General features: G+C 40.2%; 1 protein-coding gene across 1 annotated transcript; it reads right to left on the reverse strand.

Moving 5' to 3' along the window:
- Positions 1 to 1,050: 1,050 nt before the first annotated feature.
- LOC146473229 (uncharacterized) lies at positions 1,051 to 7,527 on the reverse strand. Its single transcript, XM_085118457.1, has 2 exons — positions 6,992 to 7,527; positions 1,051 to 3,575 (listed from the first exon to the last, which is right to left on the reverse strand). The coding sequence occupies exons 1-2, from the start codon at positions 7,273 to 7,275 to the stop codon at positions 3,002 to 3,004; spliced, it is 858 nt and encodes a 285-aa protein (XP_084974583.1). The 5' UTR covers positions 7,276 to 7,527; the 3' UTR covers positions 1,051 to 3,001.
- Positions 7,528 to 19,688: the final 12,161 nt, after the last annotated feature.

The following is a 19,688-nucleotide window of genomic DNA, read 5'->3' on the forward strand; positions in this document are numbered from 1 at the left end:
TGTTAATGCAACAAAAAGAGCGGAGAAAAAAAAAGCAGGAATTTAAAACATGGAATACGAAGTCACTTGACAACATTGTTCAGGCTGTCTCATTCACTTCAGTCAATCTACAACACGCGTGACCAATGGAGGTTTGAAATATTAATTTACATGTCATCGCCAGCGAGATTTCAGCAGAGGTCCCGTAGAAATTTCTCTACGTTTTCGACGGAACTGAAGCTATTAATTTTTCTTTACATTACAGCATTAAGTATTTCAAAAATAACAAATTGTTTCCCAAGAAATTTCCCAAGAATTTTGACTTATTTTTTCAGGTATTTATAAGGCGTCTTTTTCCGAAAGATTTCCAGAGGAATCTTAAAGATTCCATTCAAAGAGGAATTTGAAAGTTCACTTCAGCCTCAAAAATACTGGTCATGCGTGACTTAGCCTGGCTGTAAAACATTTGACAGAGTAGATCTTTGACATCCAGGAAGTGGAGAATTTGATTGAGAAGGGTATCTTTCAGTCTAGCGGATCGAGTTCACATCGGCGTGGGTTTTTCCTGGTGATTTGGGAAATGAGTAGTTTTTCAGGAACAGGATTTTTCCTTTGTAAGCAAATGGATCACTCAAAATGGGTTTTAAAACAGTTTTGAAGGTGCCATTGATGTTTGCTGTCTTTAAAGGTTGAACAGTGTCTAACAAGGAAGCTCATTGGTACACTTAAGGGTGAGGACACTCGAATGGGAACCTCCAGGTACTAGAAACGTTATGAGTAACTCCCTACTCTCCCCTCCCCTCCCCTCCCCTCCCCTCAATCCCTGCAAAAACGTAAAGAACTTAGCGAAATAATTGTTCTTTGCGTGAGGGAAGGTCGACAAATAACTAATTCCCACTACAATTGAGAGTGATATGAAGAATGAGAACTATGATGAAAGTTACGAGGGAAAGAAGTATAAAAATGTATGTTTTCCTTTCTTTATATAATTCTTTTGTTCACCAATAGCAAAACGTTCAAAAAGTAGATTCAAGTTTTGACTGTCTTCTGATAAAATACAGTGCAAAAAAATGTTTGGTCATCAAAGATGCCTTTATTTCTTAATCAGTGGCGCGGTATTCACAACTCAAGCAGCCTATTAATCAGATAAATGCCAAACACTACATAACATGATTTGTTTGATAATAATTACAGTGCGACGCGTCTTACCGTGGCCACCCAACAACCTTTTTTTCACAAGTTATCCATAAAATACAAAATGACATGTTTTCGATAATTCGTTGTTGCGTCACTTGCCTGTTGGACTTTGCAAGGAGGCGTGACCGTTAATCAAATTTGCGTATCCTGATTGGCTGATTTATAAAAAAAGTTTGTTAGGTGGCCACGGTACGCACTTTAAAACCATCCCTACAGAACAATCCCTTCAAAGCGTTTATGACTAAGCTTGTCTGACTCAAAGCAAGGGAATCCAACGAGAACATTAAAGCAACATAGAGAAATGTAGTTTATATTACAGTTCCCGCGTCAATTTATGGTCATTTAAAAGGAAAACTGTGTAAGCTTTTAAAGTTCCATCTGTTCGAATTCATTAGCTGAAAATTCAAATCGCCTAGAATTTTAGGGAATGGAACCTCATTTTCAGAATTTACTAACGAAAGTGGCTAGCTGACCTTTTCTAGCTCTTAACGACGTATTTGCCCCTCTGGAAACAAAAGGAATTAATTTTTCATTGTTCTGAAATTAAAATAGTGTGAGGTGACCTCTCGCTAAGATAAAAGTCCAGTTTTTCTTCACAAGCACAACTTAAACCAAGTTTTCGAAGAGGATGATGGGCTCCGAGCAAATATTCCACCAAAACGAACCGTTGAGTCCCCCTTTTATAAGTTAAATGCTGTCAGACTGTAGGAGAAGCTAAATGAAGCGAAGCTGAGGATTAAAAATCCTCCTTTTTATACTATACCAATCGACTCCGTTATTTTTAAACGCTAAATCGTGAAATGCTCAACTCTCTGGGTTCCTAATGTCTACGCTATTTCGTAATTCAGTTTAAATTAAATTTCAACATATATTCATCAATCCAGCACACTGTAGCTAAAGCTCGAGGGTAGGGGGGAGGGGGTACTCCCATATATTAGCTTTAAAGGTATATATGGCGCCAAAGACTATGGCTTTTGAGCCGTTTTGGCCTGAAAATAGAGTTTAAATGTTAACCACTTTGGACTAAAAGTCTGAAAAACGCGTAAGGAGTTTACAGAAACGGGAAACCAGGTCTGAAAATGGCTAAAAAATCTTCAGGGGCCAGGCCTGAAATAGACTGCAAGCAGTCCCTTTCTTGATGGTCTATTCTCATTTATTTCTCCTCGCTCCAGTCTCGCGCACCCTTTCGACTATCCATAAAGGGACCGCTTGTAGTCTAGGCCTGAAAAAGCTAATGTACAGGAAAATTACATATTTTGTCTGAAATGCGGTGAGGCATCATTTTCTCTTGGGTCACAGTTCGCATTTCATTCGCTGAGAAAACAGTTAATTCAAAGATAACAATTAGAATCAGTGCATAATGTTCGAGTTTTAGGCCAATTAATTTACCATCCAATTCGGAATAATAGTTGCAATTATTTTAGTGAGTGTTTTGTGCTGTAATAGGCTTCTTTCAATATATTAAAATTCAATGTTATATTGAGGCTTAGAGGACAGAAACAAAGGATACTGAATAATCATGTTTATTCATTTCAGTTGTTTGTGTCCTCTCGACCTCGCATTCAAGCTGAATTCTAGTATTTCCAAAGGACCCTATTGGACCCTATTGGGATGATTTAATGTACGTTTTCAATCTTTTTTTTTTTTGGTTTGGATTACATTAGATGCGACTGAAATGTGAAGTCTGAATTGGCGTCAACAAAATGTCATTTCAGAAAATATAAGGGGGTGGTTGCAGGACCACCATCACCTTCCCCTTAGTCACCCACCCCCCGGGTATTAGTTCTAAATCTTTTGCACCACAGTTTACTTTCATGCCAAGAAGTTAACTTGACAGGCATTTTGGGTAACCCCTGAACCTAGAGCAGGAAAAGCCGACAGGAAAGAGGCAATACGTGCTGAAAAAGTCATGCCTACAGCAAAGGTCATGCTCGTAACAGCCACGATTCCAACAGCAGTCTCTGCAAACCCACCACCAGCAACTACACTTCCTACCGCACATTCCCATGCAATCATTCCTATACGGATCGTTCCTCAGCGACGTGCAACGCTTCTCTCGGTCATGCTGGCCAGCGGTCTCGTCTTCCATGTGAAGCTCAGCTCTAAGCTCGGATGGAATCTCTACATCTGACTGCTTTAACAGAAAGAAGCATAAAGCGTGGAATGGCTTAAGAATCTCCAGGCTTGTGGAGTTGTTCCCCAACGCTGCTGACACAAGCTCTAGCAGTTGAAGTTCTGGAACGTTTCGCCGCAACTCGCTCATGGCTTCTTGAAAGTGAGATTTCAACTCTTCCCGTTGTGCCATCCCATTCTCGGACTTGATGTGCTTTACGAAGGCTTGCAGTGCCTCTGGATCTCTAACAACCTCGTCTGGTGCATAGAACATTGATGGGCCTTTCCTGAACAACAAGAGAGTAAGCCACCTGTTATTAGCAGTTAATTACAAGGGAAGCAGGTATAGCAAAGCAAAGCACAGTTTCGTTGTGGGTTTGATTCCCGGATTAGGCGTGATATGGTTTGAGAGAAGTTTGAGAATGTGTAGATTTGACGCAACAACACATGTACAACCGTGCAGCTGTGCTTTGAACCCTTGCTATGTGTAAATTGTCGGGACACTGTATTCTAAGGGACCGGTCATTATTTATGTAAGGAGGGGAGGGAAAAATATTTTGATAGATGAAAATTTTTGCCAGGCCCTCCCTCCTCAGGTCTAAAAATGGCAAGTATCCCCCCCTCTTAATTCAATATTTCATTGATGACCCCCCCTCCCTTTATTTCCGTATTTTTACGTATTTGCATCATTCCTCGCTAAGCGAGGTTAATAAATTTGTGGGGACGAGCGAAGGCCCGAACGGAGCTAAGCCGCGCGAATTCGAGCGAAAGATGTATTTATATATCTGAGCTGATTTTCCAGAAGGTGGCTACAGAAATTGACTAGCCTGCGTAGCAGTCGTTTCCGTTTCCTTCAAGCCAAGCGGGGCAAGCGCGGGAGGGCATTGGGCAAAAAGGAGCAAAAAAAGTAGGAGCGGGGGGGGGGGGGGGAGGGGCGGGGAAGGAAAGGCAACGCCTGCCGCTGAGCCCAGACATTTTACCGAACGCCCCCAAATGGCTTCGCTCCCTTGGGGCCTACACTGTCACGTCAAATGTCACATGAGAACCAATCATTTTTAACTTCTGGTAAATCGCAGCGCCGGAAAACAGAATCGCGGCGGGCAACTTGTTTACTTCAAGTTGCAGTTTTTTAGAAGATTTTCTCGAACTTTTCGTCGCTCGAACAAAGCGTTAATAAAATTACCCAAGACGAATTTTACTAATGTTTTAGAATATCAACTCATTTGCTTACAGCTGGAATTACAGACAGAATGGGCTTGTCCCACATGGCTAAATACTTCCTCGCGTTTCCAGGATAAAATTGTATTTCGGGTAGCGTGAAATACAAAGTCGTTCTAAATATCGAAAACTTCCTTTTCAGACCGTGGTTAGAACTGAAATTTTCCTACAAAGTAGTTACTTGAGGCCTCCTCAACCTATTTATGACCACAAAATTTGAATAAAAATTTCTTTGTTCGTATGCGAAACATGCTTTCAGACCAGCCAATTTTGCTTCCAATATGTTGTCGTGTCTTTGAGACCGCCGACAGCCAGAACAAATTTTCTTAAATTTTTAAAAATTCCGGCGGGATTTCGAAAACGAATGACACCATGTTTGTTGAGACGATAATACCTACCAACAAACCAAAGCGCAAAGGAAACTATATTTTGAGCGTGACCGAGAATTCTTGATTTTGCTTGATGTTAATCGACATTCGCTCTTAAAGCAGTCCTTTGCTCCAGTTTCAACTGAATTAACGTATCTCCCTGCGAAAGTAGTTTAGTCGTTTCCAAAGCAAAGCAAACTCGAAATCGAAAGGACACTCGAGAGAGTTCTTTTCCACCTCGGCCAGTATTTTCATCTTTGATAAACGGTTTACCGGATGTCGTTTTGGTCTATGAGTTTGATTGACAGACGAGTGACCAATGGTAATACATCATTGCCTCCCGTTCGCTGACGAACGGCGTTCGGTAAAATGTCTGGGCTCAGCGGCAGGCGTTTCCTTTCCTTCCCCGCTCCTACTTTTTTTTGCTCCTTTTTGCCCAATGCCCTCCCGCGCTTGCCCCGCTCGGCTTGAAGGAAACGGAAACGACTGCTACGCAGGCTAGAAATTGACGTTTTTGTTAACTTTTCTTAAGATATTTATTTATTTTATTTATTTATGGGGGATTTTTAGTATGTTTTTTAGCGTTTCCTAGTGAATTTCACATTAGTAAGTAAATAGATTACAATGGTCATTAGCAAATATTTATAAAATCAAAATATTTCTCCCCCCCCCCCCCCCCCCCGCTCCCTGGTTTGTTAACCTAGCCCCACTCTCTCTCAAACGTTTTTTTTAAAACCGCTCAACGATTTGGCTTTGAATTCGGCGCGCGCTCTGAGCTCAGAGCTAAGTCATTAGACCTAGCGTTTCGTTTGGCTTCCTGAAGCAAAGTTTTCCTGAGGACATTATTAAGTCTAGTGAGGGAAAAGTCTTACGAGTGCAGTTCCTGCCTCGTCTAATATGCTTGCTACCAGTAGTCCTCGTTTAAGCTAAACGGGTAATTTTCAGTTACTCGGGCTTGGACTATTAAAGGCTCGTATATTGTGGGCTTTGCTTGAGGAGGTGACAGTCTTTGGCTTTAAAAAGTAGGTCTTAGGGATGAGTTCGATCGGGCAACGTGAAATTTTCGCGAATTGTTTACCCAGCCAAAGACTTAGTATATTTTTGTGGTGGAAAAGGGCGCTAACCCTTCCCTTTTCAAATGTTGATTTCTACATCCGGGACTGAAGCTGATATGGAAAACACTAGCAAGAATGGGCAAGGATTTTCTCTTCAAGAAGCGTGAGTTTGAAAAGCTGTTCTATTATTTTTCGCCTTTATAACTGTAGCGTTGTTAGGCTAGTGATCGATTAGTCAAGAAGTGCGATTTTGGGTCGGATTTCCGGTCTCCATGTCATAAATAATTTCCAGATGTTTGCTTGACGTGATTCGGATTGTGTCATGGATCTAGACTGAAGACGAAAAATCAATTGAAAACGCTGTCTTGCTCCGATTAAGCCGATTCTGTTGTAGAAAGCTAGACTTGAGCGCTAAAAGACCGGGTTTTGGGTGAGATTAACGATGCGTTGGCGCCGTTAATAATTGCCATGTCACACTTGTTTAGTCGGATCACAGGTCATGTTTCATTTCACTCGGATGTCAATGTCACTATAATTCCAAAGAAAAGCCCCTCTTTTTTCTTGCATAGTATTTCCTGACCTTACTTTCTTGTGATGAACCGTAACTGGAGTATTGTTAATGACTAGCATATTCCTTCAGCTTAGAAAGTCTCAAAATGTGCTCAATTTCTGTAGCCACCTTTTTGAAAATCAGCTCAGATATATCGTTGAAGGTGTCCGCAATGTTGCCTGGCAACAGTGAAAAACAAAGTATGAATGACGTCAGACTAGAGGGAAGGTTGCTAGCCAGCAATGAATCTCAGAAACTAAGAAATTAATTTTTTTGTAGCTTTGCCGTGGGACATTTCCACAGCTCGTTTGTTCCCGCCGTGGGGCATTTGCCGGTTTGTTTTCAAAATAGCCTAATGTTCAGAGGTCGCCGGGGGGAGGGGGAGGTGGGGGAGGATTGGCAACGCATAGTTCTGGTAAACGTTGTGAAATTTTATGGAAAACTTTTCGTCAGTTTTAATATCACATGACATTGAAATCCACCAAGAAATATACAATATTAACCAGACTCACCCGACAAAAGCTTGATCCAAAATTTGATAGAAAAACTCATGTTTGCCGAGTTTCTGATAGAATGCGATTTCCTCTCCTGTGGCCTTCGTTATCTTCATAAAACCTTTACCGACATCAAAGCAAACGCCAAGGGTCTGATTATAGATGAAGCAGCCTTCAACTCGCTCCTCCGAGTAACTATCCAAGCGAAGTTCTTGAATTGCTGGTTCAGAATGGGAAATTGCCACAATTGAAAGCACCGTGGCAACGGCTAAAAGCGCGGAAAGCGATGCAGTTGAAATCATCTCAACAACCGAAAATGTTCAGTTTGACAAAGGACTCTGACACACACCTTGGGTTTATGACTTCAGAGTAAGTTGAGGAGTCCCTTTTATAATGATTGCGTTGACGCAAGCTTTCCCATTCTAACACGTGTTGTTTACGCCCTCAAACATCCCTCAGCTGTGCATGCCTCACGTTTAGCGCGAAAACAACATCACTTGTCGCTGATGCAGATAGTCGAATGTCTCAGTTCTTTTTCCGTGGTCGTGATGAGCCAAAATCCTTGATCACTGAAACATCAAAACCAGTAGGCATTTTGGGAGGGGGGGGGGGGGTTCTCCCTTTTAGGACAAAATATTCCCGTCAGCTAGGGATAAGTTGAAATAAAGATCACACGCTACCTGACTGAAAAATTGTTCATCAGTGGTATAATACCAAAGCACCGAGTCTAATGAACAGAACAGGGACAGGAAAGGACAAGCGTAATTTTAGACAAACAGCGAGAGCAAGGGACGTGTCTCTTAATTCAAACCAGTCTCAGGCTGAAATTCGTGGGTCCCAGCTTTTATGAGAAAGCCCAATGTCAATTATAAGCCCTATGGTTTCTTTTTGGACTCCCTCACCACTTTTCTTTTCAGTGTGCTCAGCATTAGTTTACTGAATTATTATTTGTGTGGTAAATAAATAAACTTGACCTGAACTTAATTTGTGTTTCGACCGCTATACATGTGAACGGGCTATTAGGCCAATAATGAAATATTACTGGCCCATCCCACCTTATAGACTCGTAAAAATACATAGCCACAGCCTCCGCACAGTCACATTTTTGTCGCGGCATGCCTGTAAACTAGCTGGTGCAGTTTTTGAACTGAACAATAAAGCTAAACGCATATTTTTCCACGTTAAATAAAGTTCAGTTCAATTCAGTTCACAGTTATTTAATGGCAGGCTACATGATGTATCGATATGTAGCCAACTGTTCAACCAGTCGACGGGATTGTTTTTCTTGATGTTTGTGCCATGATATCTGTCAGGGGAGGGGAGGGTATTTCATGTAGTGGGCTATACGGTGAGGCTCTAGCCGAAAGGGATAGAAGGGATACCTTTACTTCCTTTTCTTTTTGCTCGGAGCATTAGCAAAATATTTATTGCTAGTGGCCTAACTAACATCACAACCGAGGGTAAATAAAAGTGAGCGTAGTGTGCTAATGGTAGTGAAGTTCAAATTTTAGTAATAACGGATGGCAAAAATAGACCGTGACCTGAAGTTACCGGTAGCACTTACATCTAAGTTAATTTGAAAGGGTAACGCAACTGAATTCATAGCAGAAATGTGAACACAGAAATTCCGCTTGCCGACAGAAAAATGCAGTTTGTTTTTGTATTAGAGAGGGGTACAGTTTTTCAAACTAGATCACTTTTAATTCCTTAGTCACGAAAAGAACACGTTTCGCTTTAACAGAGAATGGCGTTAAATTACTCAGATCTGTGATCGATTTGAAGTCACGCGACAGTTGAGATTTTAGTTTGTTTAACTGAACTGACAAACATCACGATTATGTACGATGTGCTGGAATGTTAAACCCTATCATCTGCCAAAGCATCAAATGATGCTGAAGCAAGCTTAGGGAAGATAACATTTGACTCTCGAAAAACACGTATTGGAATATGTTCTACAGACAGGTCTGAGTCAGAGTGCAAGCGCAGCCTCTGTTGTTATACTTCGAAATCTTAAAGTGAGCTGTATGGCACAGTAAAGCAGACTTGACTGCACAGTTTGGACCTTACCAACAAAAAAAACTTTCAAAATCATTAACCGTCTATTTTATCAACACTGGATTTGATTATTACTTAAAAAGCCTGTGCTTTACAAACGTGAGTAAAGCACCTCTTCATACTATATAAAAAAACAGCGGGTTTGTGCTTGCCGCAGGTGAGTCACGATTTCGACAGACGCCGGTCCTACGAACGTCCTTTTGAACTGAAGCATGCGCACATGATTTCAGAGATGAATAATGTCAACACGTATTCCTGTCAAGAGGAACCGAAAGAGGCAATAATTTTCAATATCCATTGAGTACCCATGGTCAGGAACAGTTCGAATATTCCAATTAACTCGATTTTCTGATTAAAATATATCTTCCTGGCGATCAGGCTATCAGAATTGCAGCCGAGTAGTTGAACCAAAGTAATGATCTTTAAAAGAGGATGCCTGCTTTTCATTCTCTTTGTGCAGAGGCTGCAGAAAAGACGCATTCAGTTGAAATTGAAGCTGCAGAGATCATTTATTTACATTTCTCTTAGTTTACCGACCTTTTCTATACCTCCGAACTGACGATTATCTTAAACGCAACGGGATTCTTTTTTTTTTTTTAATGTTTGTGCCATGACATCTGTCAGGGGAGGGGAGGGTATTTCATGTCGTGGGCTATACGGTGAGGCTCTAGCCGAAAGGGATAAAAGGGATACCTTTACTTCCTTTTCTTTTTGTTCGAAGTGCTCGGAGCATTAGCAAAATATTTATTGCTAGTGGCCTATACTAACCTCACAACCGAGGGTAAATAAAAATGAGTGTAGTATGCTAATGGTAGTGAAGTTAAAATTTTAGTAATAATGGGTCGCAAAAAAAGATACACATGAGCTGAAGTTACCGGTAGCACTTACATCTAAGTTAATTTGAAAGGGTAATTCAAATTCATTCATTCAGCAGAAATGTCAACACAGAAATTCCGCTTGCCAAGAGAAAAATGCGGTTTGTTTTTATATTAGAGAGGGGTACAGCTCTTCAAACTAGATCACTTTTAATTCCTTAATTAGTCGCGCGGAAAAGAACACTTTTGAATTCGCTTTAACAGAGAATAGGGTTAAATTACTCAGTCACGCGATAGTTGAGAATTTAGTTTGTTTAACTGGACAAACATCACGATTTTGTACGATGCGCTGAAATGTTAAACCCTATCATCTGCCAAAGCATCAAATGATGCTGAAGCAAGCTTAGGGAAGATAACATTTGACTCTCGAAAAACACGTATTGGAATATGTTCTACAGACAGGTCTGAGTCAGAGTGCGAGCGCAGCCTCTGCAGTTATACTTCGAAATTTTTAAGTCAGCTGCTGCATGGCACAATAAAACAGACTTGAAAGCACAGTTTGGATCTTACCAACGAAAAAAACTTTCAAAATCATTAACCGTCTATTTTATCAACACTAGATTTTATTATTACTTAAAAAAGCCTGTGCTTTACAAACGTGAGTAAAGCACCTCTTCATACTATATAAAAAAACAGCGGGTTTGTGCCTGCCGCAGGTGAGTCACGATTTCGACAGACGCCGGTCCTACGAACGTCCTTTTGAACTGAAGCATGCGCACATGATTTCAGAGATGAATAATGCCAACACGTATTCCTGTCAAGAGGAACCGAAAGAGGCAATAATTTTCAATATCCATTGAGTACCCATGGTCAGGAACAGTTCGAATATTCCAATTAACTCGATTTTTCTGATTAAAATTTATCTTCCTGGCGGTCAGGCTATCAGAATTGCAGCCGTGTAGTTGAACCAAAGTAATGGTTTTTAAAAGGGGATGCTTGCTTTTCATTCTCTTTGTGCAGAGGCTGCAGAAGAGACGCATTGGAATTGAAGCTGCAGAGATTATTTATTTGCGTTTCTCTTAGTTTACCGACCTTTTCTATACCTCCGAACTGACGATTATCTAAAACGCAACGGGATTGGTTTTTTTTTAATGTTTGTGCCATGATATCTGTCAGGGGAGGGGCGGGTATTTCATGTAGTGGGCTATACGGTGAGGCTCTAGCCGAAAGGGATAAAAGGGATACCTTTACTTCCTTTTCTTTTTGCTCGAAGTGCTCGGAGCATTAGCAAAATATTTATTGCTAGTGGCCTAACTAACCTCACAACCGAGGGTAAATAAAAGTGAGTGTAGTATGCTAATGCGTAGTGAAGTTAAAATTTTAGTAATAACGGATGGCAAAAATAGATCGTGACCTAAAGTTTCCGGTAGCACTTTAATACATCTAAGTTGATTTGAAAGGGTGACGCAAATTCATAGCAGAAATTTCAACACAGAAATTCCGCTTCCCGACAGAAAAATGCGGTTTGTTTTTGTATTAGAGAGGGGTACAGCTCTTCAAACTAGATCACTTTTAATTCCTTAGTCGCGCGGAAAAGAACACTTTTCGCTTTAACAGAGAATAGGGTTAAATTATTCAGATATGTGATCGATTTGAAGTCACGCGACAGTTGAGATTTTAGTTCGTTTAACTGAACAAACATCACGATTATGTACGATGCGCTGGAATGTTAAACCCTATCTTCTGCCATAGCATCAAATGATGCTGAAGCAAGCTTAGGGAAGATAACATTTGACTCTCGAAAAACACGTATTGGAATATGTTCTACAGACAGGTCTGAGTCAGAGTGCGAGCGCAGCGTTCTGTAGTTATACCTCGAAATTTTTAAGTGAGCTGCTGCATGACACAAAAAAGCAGACTTGACAGCACAGTTTGGACCTTACCGATGGAAACAACTTTCACCTTTCAAAATCATTAACCGTCTATTTTATCAACACTGGATTTGATTATTACTAATAAAGCCTGTGCTTCACAAACATGAGTAAAGCACCTCTTCATACTGTAAAAAAAAAAAAAAGTGGGTTTGTGCCTGCCGCGGGTGAGTCACGATTTCAACATACGCCGGTCCGTACGAACGTCCTTTTTAACTAAAGCATGCGCACATGATTTCAGAGATGAATAATGTCAACACGTATTCCTGTCAAGAGGAACCGAAAGAGGCAATAATTTTTAATATCCATTGAGTACCCATGGTCAGGAACAGTTCGAATATTCCAATTAACTCGATTTTTCTGATTAAAATATATTTTCCTGGCGGACAGGCTATCAGAATTGCAGCCGTGTAGTTGAACCAAAGTAATGGTTTTTAAAAGAGGATGCCTGCTTTTCATTCTCTTTGTGCAGAGGCTGCAGAAGAGACGCATTGGAATTGAAGCTGCAGAGATTATTTATTTGCATTTCTTTTAGTTTACCAACCTTTTCTATACTTCCGAACTGAGGATGATCTAAAACGCAACGGGATTGTTTTTTCTTAATGTTTGTGCCATGATATCTGTCAGGGGAGGGGAGGGTATTACATGTAGTGGGCTATACGGCGAGGCTCAAGCCTTTACTTCCTTTTCTTTTTGCTCGGAGCATTAGCAAAATATTTATTGCTAGTGGCCTAACTAACCTCACAACCGAGGGTAAATAAAAGTGAGTGTAGTATGCTAATGCGTAGTGAAGTTAAAATTTTAGTAATAACGGATGGCAAAAATAGACCGTGACCTGAAGTTACCGGTAGTACTCACATCTAAATTAATTTGAAAGGGTAACGCAAATTCATAGCAGAAATGTCAACACAGAAATTCCGATTGCCAACAGAAAAATGCAGTTTGTTTTTGTACTAGAGAGGGGTACAGTTTTTCAAACTAGATCACTTTTAATTCCTTAGTCACGAAAAGAACACGTTTCGCTTTAACAGAGAATAGCGGTAAATTACTCAGATCTGCGATCGATTTGAAGTCACGCGACAGTTGAGATTTTAGTTTGTTTAACTGAACTGACAAACATCACGATTATGTACGATGTGCTGGAATGTTAAACCCTATCATCTGCCAAAGCATCAAATGATGCTGAAGCAAGCTTAGGGAAGATAACATTTGACTCTCGAAAAACACGTATTGGAATATGTTCTACAGACAGGTCTGAGTCAGAGTGCGAGCGCAGCCTCTGTTGTTATACTTCGAAATCTTAAAGTGAGCTGTATGGCACAATAAAACAGACTTGACAGCACAGTTTGGAGTTCTTACCAATGAAATCAACTTTCAAAATCATTAACCGTCTATTTTATCAGCACTGGATTTGATTGTTACTAATAAAGCCTGTCAGTTTACAAACATGAGTAAAGCACCTCTTCATACTATAAAAAAACAGCGGGTTTGTGCCTGCCGCGGGTGAGTCACGACTTCGACAGACGCCGGTCCGACGAACGTCCTTTTTAACTGAAGCATGCGCACATGATTTCAGAGATGAATAATGCCAAACACTGATTCCTGTCAAGAGGAACCGAAAGACGCAATAATTTTCAATATCCATTGAGTACCCATGGTCAGGAACAGTTCGAGTATTCCAATTAACTCGATTTTTCTGATTAAAATTTATCTTCCTGGCGGTCAGGCTATCAGAATTGCAGCCGTGTAGTTGAACCAAAGTAATGGTTTTTAAAAAGGGGATGCCTGCTTTTCATTCTCTTTGTGCAGAGGCTACAGAAGAAACGCATTGGAATTGAAGCTGCAGAGATTATTTATTTGCGTTTCTCTTAGTTTACCGACCTTTTCTATACCTCCGAACTGAGGATTATCTAAAACGCAACGGGATTCTTTTTTCTTAATGTTTGTGCCATGATATCTGTCAGGGGAGGGGAGGGTATTACATGTAGTGGGCTATACGGTGAGGCTCTAGCCTTTACTTCCTTTTCCTTTTGCTCTAAGCATTAGCAAAATATTTATTGCTAGTGGCCTAACTAAACTCACAACCGAGGGTAAATAAAAATGAGTGTAGTATGCTAATGGTAGTGAAGTTAAAATTTTAGTAATAATGGGTCGCAAAAAAAGACACATGAGCTGAAGTTGCCGGTAGCACTTACATCTAAGTTAATTTGATAGGGTAACGCAAATTCATAGCAGCAGAAATGTCAACACAGAAATTCCGCTTGCGGACAGAAAAACTGAATGCGGTTTGTTTTTGTATTAGAGGGGGGTACAGTTTTTCAAACTAGATCAATTTTAATTCCTTAGTCGCGCGGAAAAGAACACTTTTCGCTTTAACAGAGAATAGAGTTAAATTACTCAGATCTGTGATCGATTTGAAGTCATGCGACATTTGAGATTTTAGTTCGTTTAACTGAACAAACATCACGATTATGTACGATGTGCTGGAATGTTAAACCATATCATCTGCCGTAGCATCAAATAATGCTGAAGCAAGCTTAGGGAAGATAACATTTGACTCTCGAAAAACACGTATTGGAATATGTTCTACAGACAGGTCTGAGTCAGAGTGCGAGCGCAGCCTCTGCAGTTATACTTCGAAATTTTTAAGTCAGCTGCTGCATGGCACAATAAAACAGACTTGATAGCACAGTTTGAACCTTACCAATGAAAACAACTTTCAAAATCATTAACCGTCTATTTTATCAACACTGGATTTGATTGTTACTAATAAAGCCTGTCAGTTTACAAACATGAGTAAAGCACCTCTTCATACTATAAAAAAAACAGCGGGTTTGTGCCTGCCGCGGGTGAGTCACGACTTCGACAGACGCCGGCCTTTTTAACTGAAGCATGCGCACATGATTTCACAGATGAATAATGCCAACACTTATTCCTGTCAAGAGGAACCGAAAAAGGCCATAATTTTTAATATCTATTGAGTACCCATGGTCAGGAACAGTTCGAATATTCCAATTAACTCGATTTTTCTGATTAAAATATATCTTCCTAGCGGTCAGGCTATCAGAACTGCAGCCGTGTAGTTGAACCAAAGTAATGGTTTTTAAAAGAAGATGCCTACTTTTCATTCTCTTTGTGCAGAGGCTGCAGAAGTGAAGCATTGCCGATTGAAGCTGCAGAGATTATTTATTTGCGTTTCTCTTAGTTTACCGACCTTTTCTATACCTCCGAACTGACGATTATCTAAAACGCAACGGGATTGTTTTTTCTTAATGTTTGTGCCATGATATTTGTCAGGGGAGGGGAGGGTATTTCATGTAGTGGGCTATACGGTGAGGCTCTAGCCGAAAGGGATAAAAGGGATACCTTTACTTCCTTTTCTTTTTGCTTGAAGTGCTCGGAGCATTAGCAAAATATTTATTGCTAGTGGCCTAACTAACCTCACAACCGAGGGTAAATAAAAGTGAGTGTAGTATGCTAATGGTAGTGAAGTTAAAATTTTAGTAATAACGGATGGCAAAAATAGACCGTGACCTGAAATTGCCGGTAGCACTTACATCTAAATTAATTTGAAAGGGTAACGCAAATTCATAGCAGAAATGTCAACACAGAAATTCCGATTGCTAACAGAAAAATGCAGTTTGTTTTTGTATTAGAGAGGGGTACAGTTTTTCAAACTAGATCACTTTTAATTCCTTAGTCGCGTGGAAAAGAACACTTTTCGCTCTAACAGAGGATAGGGTTAAATTACTCAGATCTGTGATCGATTTGAAGTCACGCGACAGTTGAGATTTTAGTTCGTTTAACTGAACAAACATCACGATTATGTACGATGTGCTGGAATGTTAAATCCTGTCATCTGCCATAGCATCAAATGATGCTGAAGCAAGCTTAAGGAAGTTAACATTTGACTCTCGAAAAACACGTATTGGAATATGTTCTACAAACAGGTCTGAGTCAGAGTGCGAGCGCAGCCTCTGCAGTTATCGGTATACTTCGAAATTTTTAAGTCAGCTGCATGACACAATAAAGCAGACGTGACAGCACAGTTTGGACCTTACCAATGAAAACACCTTTCAAAATCATTAAACCGTCTATTTTATCAAAACTGGATTTCATTATTTCTAATAAAGCCTGTGCTTCACAAACATGATTAAAGCACCTCTTCATACTATAAAAAAACAGAGGGTTTATGCTTGCCGCAGGTGAGTCACGATTTCAACATACGCCGGTCCTACGAACGTCCTTTTTAACTGAAGCATGCGCACATGATTTCAGAGATGAATAATGCCAACACGTATTCCTGTCAAGAGGAACCGAAAGAGGCAATAAATTTTCAATATCCATTGAGTACCCATAGTCAGGAACAGTTCGAATATTCCAATTAACTCGATTTTTCTGATTAAAATATATTTTCCTGGCGGTCAGGCTATCAAAATGGCAGCCGTGTATTCTTTGAGCCAAAGTAATGGTTTTTAAAAGAGGATGCCTGCTTTTCACTCTGTGCAGAGGCTGGAGAAGAGACTCTGCAGAGATTATTTATTTGCTTTTCTCTTGGATTACCGACCTTTCTATACCTCCGAACTGAAGATGATCTAAAAAAAAGTCACTTACATACATTCATGTACACGTTCTTTAATTCTGTCATTGTAATATGTGGATATTTTTTGAAAATAATTTTCTCTTATTTGAATGAAAATAAAATGGATCATTCTCTTAAAGAACAGAACTCGTCAAGAGCAAGGTACTATGGATCTCAAAAAACTGCATTGAACGTGGAAAATAGGCTGAAAATGAACTGTTGCCTTACTTCGTACAGGAACAATAATTAAATACGACACATTGGAACTGACGCCGAGAGATCATTCATTCGCTTTTATCTTGAAGAAGAGTATCACGGTTTTGGACACCATTTTGACGAGTCTTGAAATAACAGTGTTTGTATGGAAATCCGATGTCAAATAATGTTCATAGAACATCGCTTCTGAAAAATTCATCAATTGGAAACTTTTGGCATTATGCAAAGGATTTTACAGAAAATAACTGAGGAATGTAGCTGTGCAAGAAAGCATCTGGTTGCGTTTTGACATTTCCATACATTTGTCTGTATAGCGAACCAGCCGTGAACTGCTACTAAAAATAGTTCGCGGGAAAAAATACAGGGAAATGTATGGAAAGTTCAAAACACGACTGGACGCTTTCTGGCAAAGCTACATCCCTCCATCCTTTTCCTAGTGCCAAAAGTTTCCAATTAATGAATTTTTCAGAAGCGATGCAGGGCTGTCAACCTCACACTTCCTCAAATATGGTTAATATGACTTCCCTGCCAGCAATAACAAAGCGCCTTACAGAGGCGTCGCATCAAGCCCAAATTCATGTGTTCTGAAGGGGGGGGGGGGGGGGGGGAGACGTACATTAAACAGTACCAGAAACAACGCTACACATTTCAGATTTTCCTGTAAGAAAGTCGAGTCTACGACAAATAGCAAACTTCGTCAATTATCCGGGAGATTACAGACATAAATCTGGAGAAATCCGGCTCAAAATCGGAAGATTACAGACATAAATCTGGAGACCAGGAGATATGGCTCAAAATCTGGAGATTACAGACATAAATCTGGAGACCGGGAGATATGGCTCAAAATCTGGAGACTTCCGGATGATCCGGGAGAGTTGACAGCCCTGCGGATGTTTAATGAAAATTATTTGACATCAGATTTCCATACAAGCACTAATTCGAAATAACATGGCCATTAGCACCCCACCACGCATTCAGCGTAATCTAAATGCTGTCTGTGGGCAGTATTGTTGTTGGCATCATTTTACCGTCACCCATGGGGTGTGTAAGTAATTCGAACCTTAGGCCGGGTCGCTCAGCTGGTTTTCAAACGCTCGGGGCACGAGACATCTGAATAAACCCGGGGTAGTCAATCGATAAAAATTGATATCGGAAAATCATTCGTTAAATCGATATCTATCAATAAATTGAATTTAAACGATATCGACTTTATCGGTCAATCGATAAAATTCGATACTCACACGCCGACGAAGTGTTAATGTTATCGATTGTATCGGATTCATGGATCGTTATTGAATCGATAAAAATTATCCTGTTTCCGTTGAGGGAGCGCTTGATTGTGACTCTTTAAATGTAGATTTCAAAGGCGACAATGAAATGATTTGTTGACAAACACTGTACAAGAGACCAAAGAGACTGCATTGTGATTTTCTTCCTGATTTTATTGTTCGATTAACCGGGTTAGATTACCCCAGGGGGGTACTCGGGTATATTAGTTACGGGGAGGTGCGAATGAGGCCAAATTTTGAAACCCAAAAAAAGTCCCGTCACGCTAAGGAAAACCCAAAAAAAGTCCAGCAGCCAAAAACGTAACCCCAAAAAAGTCCAAATTTTTTAAGCATCAAAAACAATAAAAGTACGCACCAAGAGAATGTGAGATATTTCATGTGTCCGACTTTATTCATTCCTCGTGCATCTGTCACAAAACTTTAAGCAGACTGCAGTCATTTTTCAAAGTCGAGCGCAATATACGTTTGTTCAGGAAAACCAAAAACGGGAACATCTTGTCTCTTTTTATATCACAAAATCAAGAATGGTAGGGCACGATTTTCATCCATCCCATCGCCAAAATCTTAAGGGCAAAAAAAGTCCACCAGAAAATTTCAACCCCCAAAAAAGTCCCAAACCGAGAATTTCAAACCCAAAAAAGGTCTTGGCACGTCCCCGTCACTAATATACCCTAGTACCCCCCCCCCCCCCCCCCCCTGGGTAGATTACAAACGTAAATTATTTTCCTTTTCCGGCTTCTCGGCTTCAAGGTTGTCGTCTAAATTTTCTCTTTTTCCTTTGTTCCGTTGGTTTTGAAACCACGTTTTAACCTAAGAAATATGGGGAACAAGAATAATTTAGATTACGAGCCCGAGGGCGTCTAGATGATTTGTTCATATCTTTACTCAAAAAATTACGAAAATCTTTCCCTTTAGAGACTGGGCGAAAGTGTAACGAGTGGCGATTGTGTTACATCAGCAAATAAATGAAACAGTGGAATAATCAAGCAGGGATCTATATCGGATTTCAAATACAACACACGCTGAGTAATACCAAAAGTTTGTAGAAAAGATGAAGCAATTTTTATCGTTTAAAGAATAGAGAAGTTGTTATAAGTGTCTCTGCGAGTTCTTTAATATCTTTTGGTGTTTCCTTTTCGAAAATTGGAACGATAATTCAGTTTCGATAAATTCGATATTTATCGATAAAATCGATAATTATCGATTACTTTCAACGAAAACTTTTTATCGATTTTTATCGAATTTCAAAAAAATTGATCGATTTTTATCGATCGTTATCGAATGCTATCGATTATCGATATTATCGATTGACTACCCGGCCGGGGAATAAAGCCGTTATCTTGCAGATATTGGCGACCTTTAATGCTTTCTCCATGTAAATGGCTCCGACGGATGGGTAAAAGAACTGTCGTGCGTGGTCCATGTGGAATTTCGAGGCGATCGGAGGCTCTGAAAGGAATTTACGGCTGTTTTCCCTCAGCGGACCCGGCTTTAAGTACCTAACCTTGGGTTGAAGAGAGAAAATCAATGGAACTAAAACTCACTGAAATCGCACTAAATCTCTCCAAAAATCCCATAGGGGAAAGGACAACAGACAAGGGAGTTCAGGTAGGGATATTTTTATTGAAAATTTGTTGGTATTTTTAAATTGAAGTGGGAATCGTTTTTCCCAAAAAACAAATCCTTACAATTTCGCCGTTACGCAATGCTCGCCGTGACGCTCAAATTACAACACTCACGCAAAGACGACTAGGCCTGCAGTAGGGGGAGGGGCAGGGGGGGGGCTTGAGCGTCCTTCCCCCCCCCCCCCCGCCCCGAATTTTTGGA

The sequence above is a fragment of the Pavona decussata genome, unplaced genomic scaffold (assembly GCF_977016875.1).
Source record: "Pavona decussata unplaced genomic scaffold, jaPavDecu1.1 SCAFFOLD_94, whole genome shotgun sequence".
NCBI lineage: Eukaryota > Metazoa > Cnidaria > Anthozoa > Scleractinia > Agariciidae > Pavona > Pavona decussata.

Excerpts from the sequence above, each read along its gene's own strand:
- LOC146473229 (XM_085118457.1), bottom strand. The coding sequence starts at position 7,275 with ATGATTTCAACTGCATCGCTTTCCGCGCTTTTAGCCGTTGCCACGGTG. Across the intron at positions 3,576-6,991 it reads TTGGATCAAGCTTTTGTCGG|GAAAGGCCCATCAATGTTCT; the intron begins GTGAGTCTGGTT and ends CTTGTTGTTCAG.